The sequence below is a fragment of the Passer domesticus genome, chromosome 3, assembly GCF_036417665.1.
Source record: "Passer domesticus isolate bPasDom1 chromosome 3, bPasDom1.hap1, whole genome shotgun sequence".
NCBI classification, from domain to species: domain Eukaryota; kingdom Metazoa; phylum Chordata; class Aves; order Passeriformes; family Passeridae; genus Passer; species Passer domesticus.
This window is the reverse complement of record NC_087476.1, coordinates 1,335,373-1,356,786: the sequence shown is the minus strand read 5'-3', so window position 1 is coordinate 1,356,786 and position 21,414 is coordinate 1,335,373. Positions and strand designations below refer to the sequence as shown.

The window sequence follows — 21,414 nt, the reverse complement described above, 5'->3', positions numbered from 1 at the left end:
GGCTGGAGCCGGGCGTGAGGAACCGGCCCTGGCAGTGGTGCAGGAGGTGAGGGCGGTGGGCGCGCGGCACGCGGAGCTGCTCCGGAACGGCAGCGGGCTCCGACGGAGGGAGGGAGGGAGGGAGGGAGGGAGGGAGGGAGGGAGGGAGGGAGGGAGGGAGGGAGGGAGGGAGGGAGGGAGGGAGGGAGGGAGGGAGGGAGGGAGGGAGGGAGGGAGGGAGGGAGGGAGGGAGGGAGGGAGGGAGGGAGGGAGGGAGGGAGGGAGGGAGGGAGGGAGGGAGGGAGGGAGGGAGGGAGGGAGGGAGGGAGGGAGGGAGGGAAGGCGGCTTTTCCCGGGATGGGGCGGGATCGGGGGGTCCTGATCGCCAGGAATGATCCTGGACAAGGTCTGGGATGGCACCGGGATCATCCCGTGGATGTGGGGCTGTTCCAGGGACAGCAGGGAAGGGACCCTTCTTGGGATGGGGTGGGATTTTGGGAATCCCGATCCCAAGGAACATGGAGGAGGATCCAAACCCTGAGGTCAGGGATGGCACCGGGATCTTCCTTTGGATGTGCTGATCCCAGGGACAGCAGGGAGGGGACTCTTCTTGGGATGAGGTCAGATTTTGGGAATTCTGATCCCAAGGAACGTGGAGGAGGATCCAAACCCCGCGGTTTGGGATGGCGCCGGGATCATCCCGTGGGTCTGGGGCTGTCCCGGGCCAGGTGACCCTTCCCTGGGTCAGGGTGGGATTTTGGGATTTGGGAATGTCCCGACTCCCCCCGGTGTCGCTCCCTGTGCCCCCAGCACGGAGCCAGCGGCTCTTCCCGAACCCCTGGGGGGAATTCCCGCCCATCCCCATTCCCGGGATGGAATTCCGGGTTTTCCGGGCTTTGCCAGGACCGGAGCATTCCCTGTGTGGAATTCCTGGTTTTCCCGAGAGTGGAGCATTCCCTGGATAGAATTCGCGGTTTTCCCAGAGCACTCCCCGTGTGGAATTCCCATTTTTCCCGGAGCATTCCGCGTGTGAATTCCCGGTTTCCTGGCACCAGAGCATTCCCTGGGTGCAAGTCCTGTGTTCCCCATTTCATTCCCCATGTGGAATTCCTGTTTTCCCAGAGCATTCCCTGTGTGGAATTCCCATTTTTCCGGATCATTCTCCGGATGGAATTCCCGTTTTCCCAGAGCATTCCCTGTGTGAATTCCCGTTTCATTCCCCATGTGGAATTCCTGTTTTTCCCGCAGCATTCCTCGTGCGGAATTCCCATTTTCCCTGGATCATTCCCTGGTTGGAATTCCCATTTCCCTCAGCACCGGAGCATTCCCGTGTGGAATTCCCATTTTTCCCGGAGCATTCCCTGGGTGGAATTCCCGTTTTCCTGTTTCATTCCCGTGTGGAATTCCTGTTTTCCCAGAGCATTCCCTGTGTGAATTCCCATTTTCCTGGATCATTCCCGTGTGGAATTCCCATTTCATTCCCCAGTTGGAATTCCCATTTTTCCTGGGCATTCCCCAGTTGGAATTCCCATTTTCCCCGGATCATTCCCGTGTGGAATTATTCCCATTTTTCCCGGATCATTCCCCCTGTGGAATTCCCATTTTTCCCAGAGCATTCCCCATGTGGAATTCCCGTTTTCCCGTTCGGTTCCCTGGGTGGAATTCCTGGTTTTCCAGGACCGCAGCATTCCTCGTGTGGCATTCCCATTTTCCCCGGATCATTGCCATGTGGAATTTCCATTTTCCCGCACTGGAGCATTCCCGTGTGGAATTCCCGTTTTCCCGGAGCATTCCCAGGAGGAATTCCTGCTTTTCCCGTTTCATTCCCCATGTGGAATTCCCATTTTCCTGGATCATTCCCGTGTGGAATTCCTGGATCATTCCCCAGCTGGAATTCCCATTTTCCCGTTTCATTCCCCGGTTGGAATTCCCGTTTTCTGGGATCATTCCCCGGTTGGAATTCCCATTTTCCCCGGATCATTCCCATGTGGAATTCCCGTTTTTCCCAGAGCATTCCCATGTGGAATTCCTGTTTTCCTGTTTCATTCCCGGTTGGAATTCCTGTTTTCCCGTTCCATTCCCGGATCCCCGCTGTCATTCCGGGGCTCCCGGGGCTGCGCGGCCCCAGGGGCGACCCCGGATCCGGGAGAGCGCCGGGAACTCCGGGCCCCCAGGGCGACCTCGGGGATTTGGGATCACCAGGATCTCTGGGATCTCCGGGATCACCGGGATCTCCGGGATCTCCGGGAGCGGCCGGGCCGCGGGGGCAGCGGGGCCCGCCCGGCTCCCGCGGCATTCCCGGCTCCAAGGGCGACAAGGGAATCCCGGGAGCCCGCGGGGCCCCGGGGCGCGGCGGCGGCGGCGGAGAACCGGGGACAGGGGGACACCGGGGACAGGGGGACACCGGGGACAGGGGGACACCGGGGACACCGGGACTACTGGAACCTTGACCGGGACAGCGGGGACATGGGGAGAGTCCAGGGACAGGGGGACACCGGGGGACACCGGGACCGCCGGGACTACCGGGACCTTGAGCGGGACAGGGGACAGCGGGGACACGGACAGCGCCAGGGGACAGCGGGAGAGCCCGGGGACACGGGGACCCTGACCGGGACAGGGGACAGGGACAGCAGTGCCACCCCCGGGACAGGGACACGGACAGGGACTGGGGACAGGGACACGGACAGGGACAGGGGGACAGCGACACAGGGACAAGGACACACGGACAGGGACAGCGACAGGAGGACAGCAGCGCCACCCCCGGGACAGGGGACAGAGGGACATGGGGATGGGGACACGGACAGGGACAGGGGGACAGCAGCGCCACCTCCAGGACCGTGACGGGGACAGCGACACAGGGACACGGACAGGGGGACAGGGACACACGGACACGGGGACACGGGGACACGGGGACAGGGGGACACAGGGACACGGAGACAGGGGGACAGAGGGACACAGGGACACGGACAGGGGGACAGCAGCGCCAGCCCCGGGATGGGGACAGGGAGAGGGGGACACGGACAGGAGCGGGGACGGGGAGCCCCGTGCCACCCCCGGCCCCGCGGGGTCCCCAGGAGGTGCCGGGAACATCCCGATGGAATTTTCGGGAAATCGGGGAGGATTTGGGGGAATCTGGGGGGGATTCTGGGGGAGCTGAACCCCCGGGAAGGGTCGGGATGATCCCGATGGGATTTGGGAAAGATTTGGGGGGAATTCTGTGGAATTTGGGGGGGCTGAGCCCCGGGAAGTGCCGGGATGATCCCGATGGGATTTGGGAAAGATTTGGGGGGAATTCTGGGGATTTTGGGGGGAGCTGAGCCCCGGGAAGGGTCGGGATGATCCCGATGGGATTTGGGGTGATGCCCTAAAGGGATGGGGGTGGGGACAAATCGGGAATCCCGAAACCCCAAAATCCCAACCCCCACGTCCAGAGCAATTCCCGAATTCCCGACAAGAATTCCAGAGGCGGCTCCAGCCGATCCCGGCTTTGTTGGCTCCGACATTCCCGGGAATTCCCCCCAAAGTCCGGGAGCTGCCCCAGCTCCTGTTCCCGGGAATTCCCGAAGGATCCTCACATGAAATCATCGGAGTCGTTCCCGTCCTGCCGGGAAAAGAGGGAATAATGGGGATTGGGAATTGGGGAATTGGGATTTTGGGATTTGGGATTTTGGGAATTTGGGATTGGGAATGTGGGAATTTGGGGAATTGGGATTTGGGGAATTTGGGATTTGGGAATTTGGATTTTGGGGATTTGGGATTTTGAGATGTGGGAATTTTGGGAATGTGGGGAATTGGGATTTTGGGAATTGGGGAATGTGGGAATTTGGGGAATTGGGAATTTGGGGAGTTGGGATTTGGGAATTTGAGGAGTTGGGATTTAGGAATTTGGGATTGGGAATGTGGGGAATTGGGATTTAGGATTTGGGAATTTGGGGAATTGGGATTATGGGAATTTGGGAGGTTGGGGATTGGGAATTTGAGATTTGGGAATTTTGGGAATTGGGATTTTGGGGATTTGGGAATTTGGGGATTTGGGAATTGGGATTTGGGGGAATTGGGATTTTGGGCTTTTGGGATTTGGGAATTTGGGGATTTGGGATTTAGGATTTGGGAATTTTGGGAATTGGCATTTTGGGGATTTGGGGAATTGGGAATTTGGGGATTTTGGGAATGTGGGATTTTGGGAATTTTGGGATTTGGGAATTCGGGTTTTGGGATTTGGGGATTTTGGGATTTGGGAATTTGGGAACTGGGAATGTGGGAATGGGAATTTGGGTATTTGGGAATGGGAATGTGGGAATTCCCATGGGGACCCTTTGGGGTCTGGAGCTCCGGGAATTCTCATCATTCCCACTACTCCCATTCCTGTTATTCCCATCATTCCCAACCCCATTATTCCCATTATTCCCATTCCCATTGATCCCATCTCCATGATTCCCAGATTTCCCACGATTCCCAATCCCACTCCTGTTCCTATTCCCATCCCATTCCCATCATTCCCATCCCATCATTCCCACTATTCCCATTCCCACCATTCCCAGTCCCATCCCATTAATCCCATTACTCCCAACCCCATTCCCAATCCCATAATTCCCATAATTCCCATTATTGCTAATTTCATTATTCCCATCATTCCCATTCCCACTGATCCCATTATTGCATCATCCCATCCCCATTCCCACCCATGATTCCCAGATTTCCCACCATGCCCAATCCCGTTATTTCCACCCCATTCCTGTTCCTGTTCCCATTCTCATTCCCATTATTCCCATCATTCCCAATCCCATTTTCCCCACTATTCCCATCCCACAACTCCCAATCCCATTCCCCAATCCTAATCCCATTCCCACCATTCCCATTTTTCCCACCAATCCCAATCCCATTATCCCCATTGTTCCCAATTCCATCATTCCCACCATTCCCATTCCTGTTATTCCCGTTCCCATCCCATTCCCAGTCCCATCCCATTAATCCCATTATTCCCAACCCCATTATTCCCACAATTCCCAACCCCATTCCCAATCCCACTTTCCCCAATCCCATTAACCCCACAATTCCCATTTCCCCCCCCCCCCTTTTCCCAGGAATTCCCGGAATTCCGGGGTCCCTCACCTGGTTGGAGCACATGTTCTCTGCCTTCATCAGGGACGAGTAGCTCCTGCAGGGACAATTCCCAAAATCATCCCGGAATTCCGGCGGAATTCCCGCTGAAAACGCGGGGCGGATCCCAGAATTCCCGAGGATTTCCCCTCTGGAATTCCGCCCCTCGTCGATTATCCCGCAATTCCTTCATCCCGAGGTTTTTCTCTGGGATCCCCCAGCTGGGAAATTCCCAGATTTGGGATCCTGATCCCGGGAAATTCCCGGATTTGGGATCCCCATCCTGGGAAATTCCCGGATTTCCTTCCATCCCGGTTTTTGGGAAGCTCCCCAGGGAATCCTGGGAATCCCAAATTCCCAAATCCCTCGGGAGGAATTCCCGGCACATCCCGGCCCCACATTCCCGGTTATCCGGGATCCAGAATTCCAGGGGGAGCAGCAGGAATCCCGAGAAAGCTCCGGAAATGCCGGAGGGAATTCCAGAGGGAATTGGGGCAATTCCAAACCCAATTCCAGAGGGAATTGCAGGGCAATTCCAAAGGCAATTCCAGAGAGAATTCCAAAGGGAATTCCAGAGAAAATTTCAGGAGAAATTCCAAAGGCAATTCTGAAGGCAATCCAGAGGCAACTGAGGGAATTCCAGAGGGAATTCCCAAGGGAATTCCAGGCTCTGTCCCCCAGCATTCCCAGTCCCCACTCCCTGACCAAAGCCGGGATTCACCTTGGAAAATCCCCAGGAGCTCCGATCCCGGAATTCCCACCAGACATTCCCAAATTCCCACAAAACGTTCCTGGAATTCCCAGCAAACATTCCCACCAGAATTCCCGGAATTCCCACCGGAGCTCCTCCACCTCCCTTTTTCTCTGCATTTCCTCTCTCTGTTCCCGGCGCCGCCCGCGCTCCTCGCGGCATTCCCAACATTCCCAGCAAACATTCCCAACATTCCCACCAGACATTCCCACCGGATATTCCCAACATTACCACCAGACATTCCCACCAGATATTCCCAACATTCCCACCAGACATTCCTGGAATTCCCACCAAACATTCCCACCAGTCATTCCCATGAAACATTCCCGGGATTCCCCCCGGAGCTCCTCCATCTCCCTCCCCCTGCGGAGCTCCTCGCGCTGCTCGCGGCGCTGCTCCTGCAGCTCCATCCAGTGCCACATTCCCAGCAAACACTCCCAACATTCCCTCCAGACATTGCCAACATTCTGACCAAACATTCCTGGAATTCCCACCAAACATTCCCAATAAACACTCCCGGAATTCCCAGCATTCATTCCCACCGGAGCTCCTCCATCTCCGTTTCCCTGCAGAGCTCCTCGCGCTGCTCCTGCAGCTCCATGCGGCGCCACAACCAAACATTCCCAACATTCCCACCAAACATTCCCAACAAACATTCCTGGAATTCCCACCACACATTCCCACCAAGCATTCTCAGCATTCCCACCAGTCATTCCCATGAAACATTCCCGGAATTCCTGGCATTCAATGCCACCGGAGCTCCTCCATCTCCTTTTTCCTGCGGAGCTCCGCTCTCTGTTCCCGGTGCTGCTCCTGCAGCTCCATCCAGCATCACCACCCAACATTCCCAGCAAACATTCCTGGAATTCCCACCAAACATTCCCACCAGACATTCCCAACATTCCCACCAAACAACCCTGGAATTCCCAACAAATTTCCCAATAAACATTCCCATAATTCCCAAATTCCTGGGATTCCCACCGGAGCTCCTCCATTTCCTTTTTCCTGCGGAGCTCCTCGTGCTGCTCCCGGCGCTGCTCCTGCAGCTCCATCCACTGCCACATTCCACCAAACATTCCCAACATTCCTACCAAACATTCCCACCAGTCATTCCCATGAAACATTCCCAGGATTCCCAATGGAGCTCCTCCATCTCCCTCTTCCTGCGGAGCTCCTCGCGCTGCTCCTGCAGCTCCACGTGGCACCGCATTCCCAGCAAACATTCGCAACATTCCCAGCAAACATTCCTGGCATTCCCACCAAACATTCCCAGCAAACATTCCCAACATTCCCACCAGTCATTCCCAATAAACACTCCCGGAATTCCTGGCATTCATTCCCACCGGAGCTCCTCCATCTCCGTTTCCCTGCGGAGCTCCTGGCGCTGCTCCTGCAGCTCCGTGCGGCGCTGCCACCAAACATCCCCAACATTCCCAGCAAACATTCCCAGCAAACATTCCCACCAAACATTCCTGGCATCCCCACCAAACATTCCTAGAATTCCCAACGAAATTTCCCATCAAACCTTCCCAGAATTCCCACCGGAGCTCCTCCATCTCCCTCCCCCTGCGGAGCTCCTCCCTCTGCTCCCGGTGCTGCTCCTGCAGCTCCATCCGCTGCCACATTCCACCAAACATTCCCAACGTTCTGACCAAACATTCCTGGAATTCCCACCAAACATTCCCACCAGACATTCCCAGAATTCCCAAATCCCGGCATTCCCACCGGAGCTCCTCCATCTCCTTTTTCCTGCGGAGCTCCTCCCTCTGCTCACGGCGCTGCTCCTGCAGCTCCGTGCGGCGCCGCCACCAAACGTTCCCAACATTCCCAGCAAACATTCCCAGCAAACATTCCCACCAAACATTCCTGGCATCCCCACCAAACATTCCCAGAATTCCCAACGAAATTTCCCATCAAACCTTCCCAGAATTCCCACCGGAGCTCCTCCATCTCCCTCCCCCTGCGGAGCTCCTCCCTCTGCTCGCGGCGCTGCTCCTGCAGCTCCATCCGCTGCCACATTCCACCAAACATTCCCAACGTTCTGACCAGACATTCCTGGAATTCCCACCAAACATTCCCACCAGACATTCCCCGAATTCCCAAATCCCGGGGTTCCCACCGGAGCTCCTCCATCTCCTTTTTCCTGCGGAGCTCCTCGCGCTGCTGGCGCCGCTGCTCCTGCAGCTCCGTGCGGCGCCGGCCGCGCTCCTCGCGGTCGCGGCATTCCCGCTCGGCCGCCAGGTCCGGGAAGCGCTCCACGCGCGTGCGCTCCAGGCGCCGCAGCTGCTCCGCCGCGCGCCGCTCCACCGTCACCGAGCGCACCTGGGGTTAAACCAGGGTTAAAACAGGGACTAAACCTGTGACTAAACCTGGGTTAAACCGGGGTTAAACTGGGATTGAACTGGGATTGAACTGGGGATTGGCAGTGAGCTGCTCCGCCGCGCGCCGCTCCACCGTCACCGAGCGCACCTGGGACGGGATAAACCGGGCTTAAACCGGGCTTAAACCGGGGATTGAACCGGGGTTAAACTGGGATTGAACCGGGATTGAACTGGGAATTAGGAGTGAGCTGCTCCGCCGCTCCACCGTCACCGAGCGCAGCTGGGGTTAAACCGGGAATTAAACTGGGACTAAACTGGGAGTTAAACCGGGAACTGGGGCTCTGCTCCACCACCAGCGCGTGCTCCTGGAATTCCTGGAAAAACGGGAATTGAACTGGGAATTCCAAGGAAAAGGAGAAAAGAAAAGGGAGTCGGGGGAGTGCTGCTCCACCGATGGCACGCGAGCCCGGAAAAGCGGGAATTCCGGGGAAAAATTGGGAATGGGGGAGGGATTTCCGAACTGGGCAAAACCCCTGATCCCGGTTTGTGTGGGAATGTTGGGAATTGTGGGAAAACCGGGAATGTGGAATGTTCCCAACGGGAAAAACGTCCCGGTGCTGCTCCCTGCTGGAGATGGAGGGAATTGTGGGAAAACTGGGAATGCGGAATGTTCCCAATGGGAAAAACATTCCAGTCCTGGTTTGTGCTGGGAATTGTGGGAAAACCAGGAAAGCGGAATATTCCCGGTGTTCCCATTCCCGCATTCCCGATGATGATTCCCAGATTTCTACCGTTCCCATTCCTGCATTCCTGCTTTTCCCATTCCTGGATGGATTCCCACTGTTCCCATTCCCAGATTCCTGTTCCCCATTCCCAAATTCCTAATTCCCAAATTGCCATTCCCAGATTCCTGTTCCCCATTCCCAAATTCCCAATTCCCATTCCCAGATTTTGGCTGTTCCCATTCCCGGCTGGATTCCCACTGTTCCCACTCCCAGATTCCTGTTCCCCATTCCCAAATTCCCAATTCCCAGATTTTGGCTGTTCCCATTCCTGGATGGATTCCCACTGTTCCCATTCCCAGATTTTTGTTCCCCATTCCCAAATTCCCAATTCCCAAATTGCCATTCCCAGATTCTTGTTCCCACTCCCAGATTCCTGTTCCCCATTCCCAAATTCCCAATTCCCATTCCCAGATTTTGGCTGTTCCCATTCCCGGCTGGATTCCCGAGGTTCCCCATCCTCACGTTCCCCCCGTTCCTGTTCCCACATTCCCGTTATTCCCGTTATTCCCAGTCCCAATTCCCACCGTTCCCATTCCCAATTCCAACCCTTCCCTTTCCTGGAAGCATTCCCACTGTTCCCACTCCCATTCCCCATTCCCAACCCCACATTCCCAAATGCATTTCCACATTCCCAGGTTTATTCCCATTCCCGTCTCAGATTCATTCCCAAATTCCCACATTCCCAAATTCAATTCCCACATTCCCGTCTCTCATGTCCTTGTGCCGCTGGAAGCCGATGTGCTCCCATTCCCAATTCCCATTCCCAATTCCCATATTCCCAGTTCCCATTCCCAGATTTACTCCCAGATTCATTCCCGAATTCCCAGATCTATTCCCAAATTCCCAGATTTACTCCCAGATTTATTCCCATTCCCAAACTCCCATATCCGTTATTCCCAAATTCCCAGGTTTATTCCCCTCTCTCACTCACGTCCTTGCTGCGGTGGAAGCCGATCCCATTCCCACATTCCCAAATTTCCAGATTTATTCCCACATTCCCAGGTTTATTTTCTCACTCACATCCTTGCTGCAGTGGAAGCCGATCCCATCCCCACATTCCCAGTTTCATTCCCAAATTCCCAGGTTTATTCCCAGTTTCATTCCCAGGTTTATTTTGTTTCTCACTCACATCCTTGCTGCAGTGGAAGCCGTTCCCGTTCCCACTCCCAGATTCCCAAATTCCCAGTTTCATTCCCATATTCCCATTCCCATTCCCATGTTTCCCACTCTTACATCCTTGCAGCGGTGGAAGCCGATCCCATTCCCACATTCCCAAATTCCCAGTTTCATTCCCAGATTTATTTTGTTTCTCACTCACGTCCTTGCTGCGGTGGAAGCCGTTCCCGTTCCCACTCCCAGATTCCCAAATTCCCAGTTTCATTCCCACATTCCCATTCCCATCCCTGACTCACGTCCTTGCTGCGGTGGAAGCCGATCCCATCCCCATTCCCACATTCCCATTCCCATTCCCACATTCCCATGTTCCCCACTCACGTCCTTGCTGCAGTGGAAGCCGATCCCATTCCCACATTCCCACATTCCCACATTCCCAGATTTATTCCCAGTTTCATTCCCACATTCCCATGTTCCCCACTCTTACATCCTTGCTGCGGTGGAAGCTGATCCCATTCCCACATTCCCACATTCCCATTCCCATTCCCACATTCCCACATTCCCATGTTCCCCACTCACGTCCTTGCTGCAGTGGAAGCCGATCCCATTCCCAGATTCCCATTCCCATTCCCAGATTTATTCCCAGTTTCATTCCCCACTCTTACATCCTTGCTGCGGTGGAAGCCGATCCCGTTCCCATTCCCAAATTCCCATTCCCATTCCCACATTCCCAGTTTCATCCCCCACTCACGTCCTTGCTGCGGTGGAAGCCGATCTGATCCCGTTCCCACATTCCCAGTTTCATTCCCACATTCCCGAATTCCCATGTTTCCCTGACTCACGTCCTTGCTGCGGTGGAAGCCGATCTGATCCCGTTCCCATTCCCACATTCCCAGTTTCATTCCCAGATTTATTCCCAGTTTCATTCCCACGTTTCCCCGACTCACGTCCTTGCTGCGGTGGAAGCCGATCCCGTTCCCACATTCCCACATTCCCATTCCCACATTCCCGAATTCCCACGTTTCCCCCACTCTTACGTCCTTGCTGCGGTGGAAGCCGATCTGATCCCGTTCCCATTCCCACATTCCCAAATTCCCATTCCCACATTCCCAAATTCCCATTCCCACATTCCCACATTCCCATTCCCACTCTTACGTCCTTGCTGCGGTGGAAGCCGATCTGCCCCACGTCCATGTCGGGCGTTTTGCGCAGGTTGCTCCAGGGCGTGTAAACCACCGTCACCGAGCTCAGCTTGCAGCCTGCCCAGAAATGGGGAAAAAACAGGGGAAAGCAGGCAAAAATGGGTTAAAAACAGGTAAAAACACAGTCAGGGTAAAGCACCGTCACCGAGCTCAGCTTGCAGCCTGGGGAAAAATGGGGGAAAAAATGGCTAAAACGGGCAAAAACGGGCAAAAACACAGTCAGGGTAAAGCACCGTCACCGAGCTCAGCTTGCAGCCTGGAAATGGGGGAAAAACGGGCAAAAACGGGCAAAAATGGGTTAAAAACAGGTAAAAACACAATCAGGGTAAAGCACCGTCACCGAGCTCAGCTTGCAGCCTGGGGGAAAAACAGGGGAAAACGGGCAAAAACGGGTTAAAAACGGGGTAAAACCACAATCAGGGTAAAGCACCGTCACCGAGCTCAGCTTGCAGCCTGGGGGGAAAATGGGGTAAAAACAGGGGAAAATGGGCAAAAATGGATAAAATCAGGGTAAACCACCATCACCGTCACGAGCTCAGCTTGCAGCCTGAAAATGGGGTAAAAACGGGCTAAAACGGGCAAAAATGGGTTAAATACGGGGTAAAGCACCGTCACCGAGCTCAGCTTGCAGCCTGGGGCAAAAACAGGGGAAAACGGGCAAAAACGGGCAAAAATGGGGTAAAACACAATCAGGGTGAAGCACGGTCACCGAGCTCAGCTTGCAGCCTGCCCAGAAATGGGGTAAAAAACAGTGAAAATGGGTAAAAACGGGAAAAAACAAAATCAGGGTAAGCCACGGTCACCGAGCTCAGCTTGCAGCCTGGAAACGGGGTAAAAACAGGCAAAAATGGGCAAAAATGGATAAAAACAGGTAAAAACACAATCAGGGTAAAGCACCGTCACCGAGCTCAGCTTGCAGCCTGGGGAAAAATGGGGTAAAAAATGGGGAAAACGGGCAAAAATGGGCAAAAACGGGGTAAAACACAATCAGGGTAAAGCACTGTCACCGAGCTCAGCTTGCAGCCTGGAAACGAGGGAAAAATGGGGTAAAAACAGGGGAAAATGGGCAAAAATGGGAAAAATGGGTAAAAAATGGGAAAAATATGGAGAAAAATGGGGAAGAATTGGGGATAAGTGACGAAAATGTGGGAAACATGTGGGAAAATGGGGGAAAATGGAAAAAAAAAAGGCAAATTTGGGGAAAATGGGAAAAATATTGGGAAAAATGGGGGAAAATGGAGAAAAAATGGGGAAAAATTCGGAAAATGGAAAAAAGTGGGGGAGACGTGAGAAAATGAAAAAAAAAGGAGATAAATGGGGGAAAAGTTGGGAAAAATTGGGAAAATTGGGAAAAAAAGAAGGAAAATTGGGGGAAAATGGGAAAAATATTGGGGGAGAATTGGGGAAAAATGGGAAAAAAGAAGGAAAATTGGGGGAAAATGGGAAAAATGTTGGGAAAATGGGGAAAAATTCAGAAAATGGAAAAAAGTGGGGAAAAATGTGAGAAAATGGAAAAAAAATGACATAAATGGGGAAAAATTGGGGAAAATGTAGGGAAAATTGGGGAAAAAGGAAGGAAAATTAGGGAGAAATGGGAAAAATGTTGGGAAAAAAGTGGGAGAAAGAGGGAAAAAGGGGGAAAATTTGGGCAAGAGGAAAAAAGGGAATTTTTGGATACCTTGGATGCTGTTGGCCTTGACCAGGTGGGCGCAGTCGCTCAGCACCTCCTTGGGGATGTCGTCCAGGCTCTGGCCCTGCCCGAAGCCCAAAGCCCAAATCCCAAATCCCCAAATCCCAAATCCCAAATCCCAAATCCCGAATCCCAAATCCCCAAATCCCAAATCCCAAATCCCAAATCCCCAAATCCCAAATCCCCAAATCCCCAAATCCCCAATCCCAAATTCCCAAATCCCAAATCCCCAAATCCCAAATCCCCAAATCCCCAATCCCAAATTCCCAAATCCCAAATCCCTAACCCCAAATCCCAAATCCCCAAATCCCAAATCCCCAAATCCCAAATCCCCAAATCCCAAATCCCAAATCCCCAAATCCCAAATCCCAAATCCCCAAATCCCCAATCCCAAATCCCCAAATCCCCAAATCCCAAATCCCCAAATCCCCAATCCCAAATTCCCAAATCCCAAATCCCTAACCCCAAATCCCAAATCCCAAATCCCAAATCCCAAACCCCAAATCCCAAATCCCCAAATCCCAAATCCCAAAATCCCAAATCCCCAATCCCCAAATCCCAAATCCCAAATCCCAAATCCCAAACCCCAAATCCCAAATCCCCAAATCCCAAATCCCCAAATCCCCAAATCCCAAATCCCAAATCCCAAATCCCCAAGCCCAAATCCCCAAATCCCAAATCCCAAATCCCCTCCTCAGCCCAAAGTTCAAGCACATTTCCCACATTTTCCCGAGGTTTTCCCCAATTTTCCCAGGGTTTTTCCCACTTTTCCCAGGGGTTTTCCCACTTTTCCCAAGATTATTCACAATTTTCCCAAGGTTTCCCAGGAATTCCCCACTTTTCCCAAGGTTTCTCCTGATTTTCCCAAGATTTTTTCCACTTTTCCCAAGGTTTTTCCCACTTTTCCGGAGGTTTTTCCAAGAACATCCCCATTTTCCCAGGGTTTTTCCCAATTCTCCCAGGTTTTTTCAAAATTTTCCCCAATTTTCCCAAGGTTTTTCTCAAGGTTTTCCCCAATTTGTCCAATTTTTTTCCCACTTTTCCCAGGATTTTTCCTACTTTTCCCAAAATTTCCCAAGAATATCCAACTTTTCCCAAGGTTTTTCCCAATTTCCTGAGGTTTTTTCCACTTTTCCCAAGGTTTTTCCAAGAATATCCCCATTTTCCCAAGATTTTTCCCAGTTTTTCTGATGTTTTCCCAGGAATACCCCAATTTTCCCGAGGTTTTCCCCAATTTGTCCAATTTTTTTCCCATTTTCCCAAGATTATTCCTAATTTTCCCAAGGTTTCCCAAGAATATCCCAATTTCCTGAGGTTTTTCCCACTTTTCCCAAGATTTCTCCCACCCTTCCCAAAAACTTTCCCAATTTTCCCAGGATTTTTCCCAATTTTCCCAGTTTTTTTCCCAATGTTTCCAAGGTTCTTCCAAATTTTTCCAAGATTTTTCCCACTTTTCCCGAGGTGTCTCCCAATTTTCCCAAGGTTTTCCCAAAGTTTTCCTGGAATTCTCTGACATTTTTCCCAAGATTTTTCCCCATTTTCTGGAGTTTTCCCCCAATTTTTCCCAAGGTTTTTCCCGGGGAACATTCCCATTTTCCCGAGGCTTTTCCTAATTTTCCTGACATTTTTCCCACCTTTTTTCCCTGAGCTTTTCCCCAAATTTTTCCTGAATTTTCCCAAAATTTTCCCCAAATTTTTCCTGAATTTTTCCCGAATTTTCCCTGATTTTTCCCAAATTTTCCCCAAATTTTTCCCAAATTTTTCCAAAATTTCCCCGGTTTTTTCCCAAATTTTTCCCGATTTTTTCCCAAATTTTTCCTGAATTTTTCCCAAATTTTCCCCGATTTTTTCCCAAATTTTCCCCGATTTTTTCCCAAATTTTTCCCGAATTTTCCCTGATTTTTCCCAAATTTTCCCAAAATTTTTCCCAAATTTTCCCCGATTTTTTCCCAAATTTTCCCCGATTTTTTCCCAAATTTTTCCCGATTTTTTCCCAAATTTTTCCTGAATTTTTCCCAAATTTTCCCCGATTTTTTCCCAAATTTTTCCCGAATTTTTCCCGAGTTTTCCCCGATTTTTTCCCGAATTTTCCCGATTTTTTCCCAAATTTTTCCCGAGTTTTCCCCGAGGTTTACCTGGTGCAGCCGCAGGTAGACGTGGGCTGAGGAGAGCTTGTCCACGTGGAACCTGCGGGAATGCCGGGAATGCCGAGCTCGGAATTCCGGGAATTCCAACCCAGAGCCAGCCCAGGAAAGCTGAGCTCGGAATTTTGGGAATTCTGAGCTGGGAATTCTGGGAATTCCGACCTGGAGCCAACCCAGGAATGCTGAGCTGGGAATTCAAGGAAATCTGGGAATGCTGAGCTGGGAATTCTGGGAATTTTGAGGTGGGAATTCTTGGAATTCCAGGAATTCTGAGCTGGGATTTCTGGGAATTCCGGGAATTTCGAGCTCAGAATGCCAGGAATTCTGGGAATTCCGACCCAGAGCCAACCCGGGAATGCTGAGCTGGGAATTCTTGGAATTCTGACCTGAAGCCAACCCGGGAATTCCGGGCATTCCAACCTCGGAATTCTGGGAATTCCAACCCAGGAGTTCCAACCTGGGAATTTCAGGAATTCTGGGAATTCCGACCCGGAGGCAGCCAAAAAAAAAACGGTGCCAGGAATTCTGGGAATCCTGACCCACAGCCAGCTTGGCAATGCTGGGAATTCCGGGAATTCCAGGGAATAAATGGGATCCAAACGGGATCCAGGGGGGGGAAATGGGATCCAGGGAAGGAATGGGATCTGGGGAATCCAGCGGGATTGGGGGAAAACAAACGGGATCCAGGGGGATCCGGGGGATTCCGGGATCCAGGGAAAATGGGGATCCAGGAAAGGAAACGGGATCCGGGGACAAACGGGATGAGGGGAATCCAATGGGATCCAGGGGAACAAATGATCCAGGGAAAATCCAGTGGGATCCAGGGGAAAAGGGGATCCAGGAAAGCAAACGGGATCCAAACAGGATCCAGAGGGATCCAGGGGATAAAAGAGGACCCAAACGGGATCCAGGGAAATCCAGTGGGATCCAGGAAAGCAAACAGGATCCAAATGGGATCCAGGGAAATCAATGGGATCCAGGAGAATCCAGTGGGATCAGGGGGATCCAGCTGGATCCAGGGGACAAACGGGATCCAGGGTGAGATGGGAGCTGAGGAATAAACGGGATCGGTGGGAAATGGGATCCCGGAGAAGCTGAGATCCAGGGGGTCAAGGGATCCAGGGGGATCCCGTGGGATCAATGGGAACGCAATGGGATCCAGGCAACAAACGGGATCGGGGAATCCGATGGGATCCAAACGGGATCCGGGGAACAAACGGGATCAGAGGGAACAGACAGGATCCAGGAAAGTCCAGAGGGATCCAGGGGAATCCAGTGGGATCGGTGGGGATGCAGCGGGATCCAGGGGAACAAAGGTGAGCCCAATGGGATCCAGGGAAAAACAAACGGGGTCCAAAGGGATCCAAACGGGGCCCAGGGGACAAACGGGATCCGAATGGGATCAGGGGAATCCCGAGGGATCCAGGGAATGCAATGGGATCAGGGGGATCCAGTGGGATCCAGGGGGCTCCAGTGGGATCCAGGGGACAAAGGGGATCCGAATGGGATCAGGGGGATCCAGAGGGATCCAGGGGGCTCCAGTGGGATCCAGGGGACAAGGGGGAACCCAACAGGATCCCAATGGGATCAGAGGAATCCAGAGAGATCCAGGGAATCCAATGGGATCCAGGGAATCCCGTGGGATCAGGGGACTCCAATGGGATCCAGAGAACCCAATGGGATCCCAATGGGATCAGGGGAACAAAGAAGATCCAGGGAATCCAGAGGGATCCAGGGGACAAAGGGGAATCCAATAGGATCCAAATGGGGTCAGAGGAATCCAGAGGGATCCAGGGGACTCCAATGGGATCCAGGGAATCCAATGGGATCCAGGGGAATCCAGTGGGATCCAGGGGGCTCCAGTGGGATCCAGGGACTCCAATGGGATCCAGGGAACCCAATGGGATCAGGGGAATCCAATGGGATCCAGGGGACTCCAGTGGGATCCAGGGAATCCAATGGGATCCAGGGGGCTCCAGAGGGATCCAGGGGAATCCAATGGGATCCAGGGGGCTCCAGTGGGATCAGGGAATCCAGTGGGATCCAGGGAATTCAATGGGATCCAGGGGACTCCAATGGGATCCAGGGTACCCAATGGGATCAGGGGAATCCAGTGGGATCCAGGGAATCCAATGGGATCCAGGGGGCTCCAGAGGGATCCAGGGGACAAGGGGGCACCCAGCAGGATCCCACTGGGATCCAGGGGGCTCCAATGGGATCAGGGGAATGCACTGGGATCCGGGGCTCTCCAATGGGATCAGGGGAATCCAGTGGGATCAGGGAATCCAGTGGGATCAGGGGAATCCGGTGGGATCCGGGCCTCTCCCGCTCCCGCTGGCTGCCGGCGCTCACCAGACGTCCTCGGGCCAGCCGTGCTTGATCAGCTCCTCGTCTGCGGGGACGGCCGCGGGCTCAGCCCGGAGCTCCCACACACACACAGCCCGGAATTCCCGCCCCAAAATCCCCGGATTCCTGCCCCAAATCCCAAAATTCCCGCCCCAAAATCCAGGATTTCCAACCAAAATGCCAGGATTCCCGCCCTAAAACCCCAGAATTCCTGCCCCAAATCCAGCCCCAAATCCCAGGATTGCCACTCAAAATCCAGCCCCATGTCCTGGCACTCCAGAACCAAATCCAGCCCCAAATCCCAGAATTCCCACCCCAAATCCCGGAATTCCCACCCCAAATCCCGGAATTCCAGCCCCAAATCCCAATATTCCTGCCCCAAATCCCAGAATTCCAGCCCCAAAAATCCCAAAATTTCTGCCCCAAGTCCCAGAATTCCAGCCCCAAAATCCTGGGATTCTGATCCCAAATGCCAAAATTCCAGCCCCAAATTCCAGAATTCCCACCCAAAATCCAGCCCCAAATCCCAGATTCCTGCTCCAAATCCCAAAATTCCCATCCCAAATCCAATCCCAAGTCCCAGAATTCCAGCCCCAAAATCCTGGGATTCTGATCCCAAATCCCAGAATTCCCACCCAAACCCCAGCCCCAAATCCCAGATTCCACCCCAAAATCCCAGAATTCCTGTCCTGACCAAAATCCAGCCAAGAAATTAAAAAAAAAAATTCCCCAAAATTCTCCAAAAAATCCCAGAAACTCCCCAAAAAATCCTGGAATTAAAAAATAAAATTCCTGAAATTCCCAACAAAAATCCCTCAAAAATTCCCAAAATAACCCCCCAGAATCCCAAAAAAATCCCCAAAACTCCCAAACAATCCCTAAAATTTCCAAAATATTTCTCAAAATTCCCCCCAAATATTCCCAGAATAATTCCCAAAATAATCCCTGAAATCCCCAAAATGATCCAAAACAATCCTTGAAATCCCCCCAAAAATCACAAAAATTCCTAAAAAGTCTCAAAACTCCCCAAAAATTCCTGAAATTCCCAAAACCATCCTCAAAAATCCCCCCCCAAAAAATCTGGGAAATTCTAAAAATAATCCCTGAAATTCCCAAAATTATCCCCAAAATTCCCAAAAAAAGCCCAAAAATTAAAATAATCCCGACAAAATTCCCTAAATAATCCCCCAAATTCCCAAAATTCCCAACAAAATTCCCCAAAAACCACCAAAATTAACAAAAAAAAGCCCCAAAATTCCCGAAAAATCCCGAAATTGCCCGAATAATTCCCGAAATTCCCCGAGAATCCCGGAATTCCGGACTGACTCACTCTCGTACTTGTCCTTGCCCATGTAGATGGTGTAGACGGCGGCGGCGGCTGCGGAGCGGGAAAGGAGCCGTGAGAAACGGGGGAATGGGAAAAAACGGGAATGGATCCAGGGAAAATGGGAAAAAATGGGAATGGATCCATGGAAAATGGGAAAAATGGGAATAAATCCGTGAAAAATGGGAAAAAATGGGAATGGATCCACGGAAATCCAGGAAAAATGGGAATAAATCTGTGAAAAATCGGAAAAAATGGGAATGGATCCATGGAAAATGGGAAAAATGGGAATGGATCCATGGAAATCCAGGAAAAACAAGAAAAAACAGGAATGGATTCATGGAAAATAGGAAAAAACGGGAGTGGATCTGGGGAACACGGGAAAAATGGGAATGGATCCAAGGAAACGCAGGAAAAATGGGAATGGGTCCGTGAGAAATGGGAAAAAATGAGGAAGGATTCATGAAAAATGGGAATGGATCCAGGAAAAACGGGAAAAAATGGGAATGGAGCTAGGGAAATCCAGAAAAACGGGAAAAAACAGGAATGGGGTCATGGAAAAAAGGGAAAAAACGGAAGTGGATCCATTGAAATCCAAGAAAAATGGGAAAGGATCCCTGAAAAACGGGAATGGATCTGTGAAAAATGGGAAAAAATGGGAATGGGTCCGGGAAAAATGGGGAAAATGGGAAAGGATCCAAGGAAATGCAGGAAAAATGGGAATGGATGTGTAAAAAATGGGAAAAAATGGGAATGGATGCAGGGAAATCCAGGAAAAGCGGGAAAGGATCCATGAAAAATGGGAAAGGATCCAGGAAAAACAAGAAAAAACAAGAATGGATTCATGGAAAATGGGAAAAAATGGGAATGGATCTAGGGAAATCCAGGAAAAACAGGAATGGATCAATGAAAAACGGGAAAAAACGGGAATGGATCTGTAGACAATGGGAAAAAATTGGAATAGATCCATGGGAATCCAGGAAAAATGGGAAAGGATGCGTGAAAAATGGGGAAAATGGGGAATGGATCCAGGAAAAATGGGAAAGGATCCATAGAAATCCAGGAAAAATGGGAAAAAACAGGAGTGGATGCAGGAAAAACGGGAAAAAGTGAGAAAGGATTCATGGAAAATGGGAATGGATCCATGGAAATCCAGGAAAAACAGGAATAGATCCGTGAAAAACAAGAAAAAATGGGAATGGATGCAGGAAAAACCGGAAGTGGATGCATGGAAATCCAGGAAAAACGGGAATGAATCACTGAAAAATGGGAAAAAATTGGAATGGATGTGTGGAAATCCAGGAAAAGCCCCCAAAATCCTGGGAATTCCTGAGAAATCCCTGGGAATTCCCCTTTTCCCTCCTGGGGGATGGAGGGAATTTTGTTGTCACAAGTTTTTTTTAGAGCCCAAATTCTTTTTCCCCCCCCTGGGGTTTCCCGGGGAAATTTGGGAATTCTCAAATCCGGGAATTCCCGCGGGGTCGGATGCCAGCTGCGATTCCCAATTTTCTCCCAAAATTCCCAAATTTCTCCCGAAAAATTCCCAGATTTCTCCCAAAAATTCCCAAATTTCTCTCCATTCCTGCCTTTATTTTGGGATATTTGCGATGTAAAATTCCCAACATCCCAAAAAATCTTGATGGAAAAGAGGGAATGGAAAATAAACCTGGATTGGGAGGGGAAATGTGGGAAAAATCCGGGAAAAAAGCAGGAAAAATCAAGGGAAAATTCCAGGAAAATCTGGGAGAAATGAAGGGAAAATCCTGGAAAATTATTGGAAAAAAATTCTGGAAAAATCTGGGAAAGACCTCGGAAAAATCCGGGAAAAATTGAGGAACAATGTGGGAAAATCCTGGAAAAAGTCTGGGAAAAATGCAGGAAAAATCCTGGAAAATGCAGGGAAAGATCCCTGGAAAACTCAAGGGGAAATCGAGGAAAAATGAAGGAAAACTGTGGGAAAAACCTGGAAAAAATCCTGGAAAAATCCTGAAAAAAATGCGGGAAAATCCCAGGGAAAATCCTGGAAAATTCCCAGAAAAATCCGGTAAAACCCGGCCCTTGGGAAAACCCAGGAAAGTTGGGAATTCCCGCAGAATTCCCGGATTTTGAGGAGCCATTCCCGTTGTTTTTCCCGGGAACGTTCCCGGGATTTGTTTTCCCGCGGGAATTCCGGAACGGGCGGGAAAAATCCCGAGGGAAGGAAACGCCGGGAATGGCGGAGATTCCTGAGGGGAAGCGGGAATTGGCGGGAAAAGGGGGTTTTGGCGGGAAAAGGGGAATTTTGGCGGGAAAAGGGGAATTTTGGCGGGAATCCCCTCAGGGCCCGCCGGGGCTCCCTCACCGTTGGAGGTGAAGTAGAACACCATGGCTGCGGCGGCGCGGGGGCGGCGCTGCTCCCGGCGCTCCCGATTTTATCCCGTTTTTCCCGTTTTTTCCCGGTTTTTTCCCGGTTTTTATCCCGGGCCCGTCCCGGGGCTCCGCCGCCTCCTCCTCAGGGAAGGCCCGGCCGGGAAGAGGCCGTGCGTAATGACGTCAGGGCTGCGTGGGGAGGATGCGCATGCGCAAAGCCGTAACGGAGCAGGGGTAAAGGAAGCCGCGCGTGTGCGGGCGGCCATGGCAATGTACGGAAATCTCACTGCGCGTGCGCAGAATGGCCGTG

The 21,414-nt window shown here is 51.8% G+C and overlaps 1 protein-coding gene across 9 annotated transcripts; it reads right to left on the bottom strand.

Annotated features, from left to right (window-relative positions):
- Positions 1-297: 297 nt before the first annotated feature.
- Positions 298-21,291, bottom strand: CCDC25 (coiled-coil domain containing 25). 9 transcript variants are annotated; one of them, XM_064411472.1, is made up of 11 exons: positions 21,097-21,291; positions 18,762-18,809; positions 17,438-17,477; positions 15,077-15,128; positions 12,930-12,978; positions 11,186-11,308; positions 10,801-10,968; positions 7,950-8,152; positions 6,812-6,917; positions 5,092-5,137; positions 3,450-3,580 (listed from the first exon to the last, which is right to left on the bottom strand). In XM_064411472.1, the coding sequence occupies exons 1-10, from the start codon at positions 21,119-21,121 to the stop codon at positions 5,121-5,123; spliced, it is 831 nt and encodes a 276-aa protein (XP_064267542.1). In that variant the 5' UTR covers positions 21,122-21,291; the 3' UTR covers positions 3,450-3,580; positions 5,092-5,120. The 9 variants fall into 9 exon arrangements, with proteins under 9 accessions (XP_064267540.1, XP_064267542.1, XP_064267541.1 ...); XM_064411471.1 differs by having other exon boundaries at positions 12,930-13,005; positions 21,097-21,290; XM_064411473.1 differs by lacking the exon at positions 6,812-6,917 and having other exon boundaries at positions 12,930-13,005; positions 21,097-21,288.
- Between the last annotated feature and the right edge of the window lie 123 nt (positions 21,292-21,414).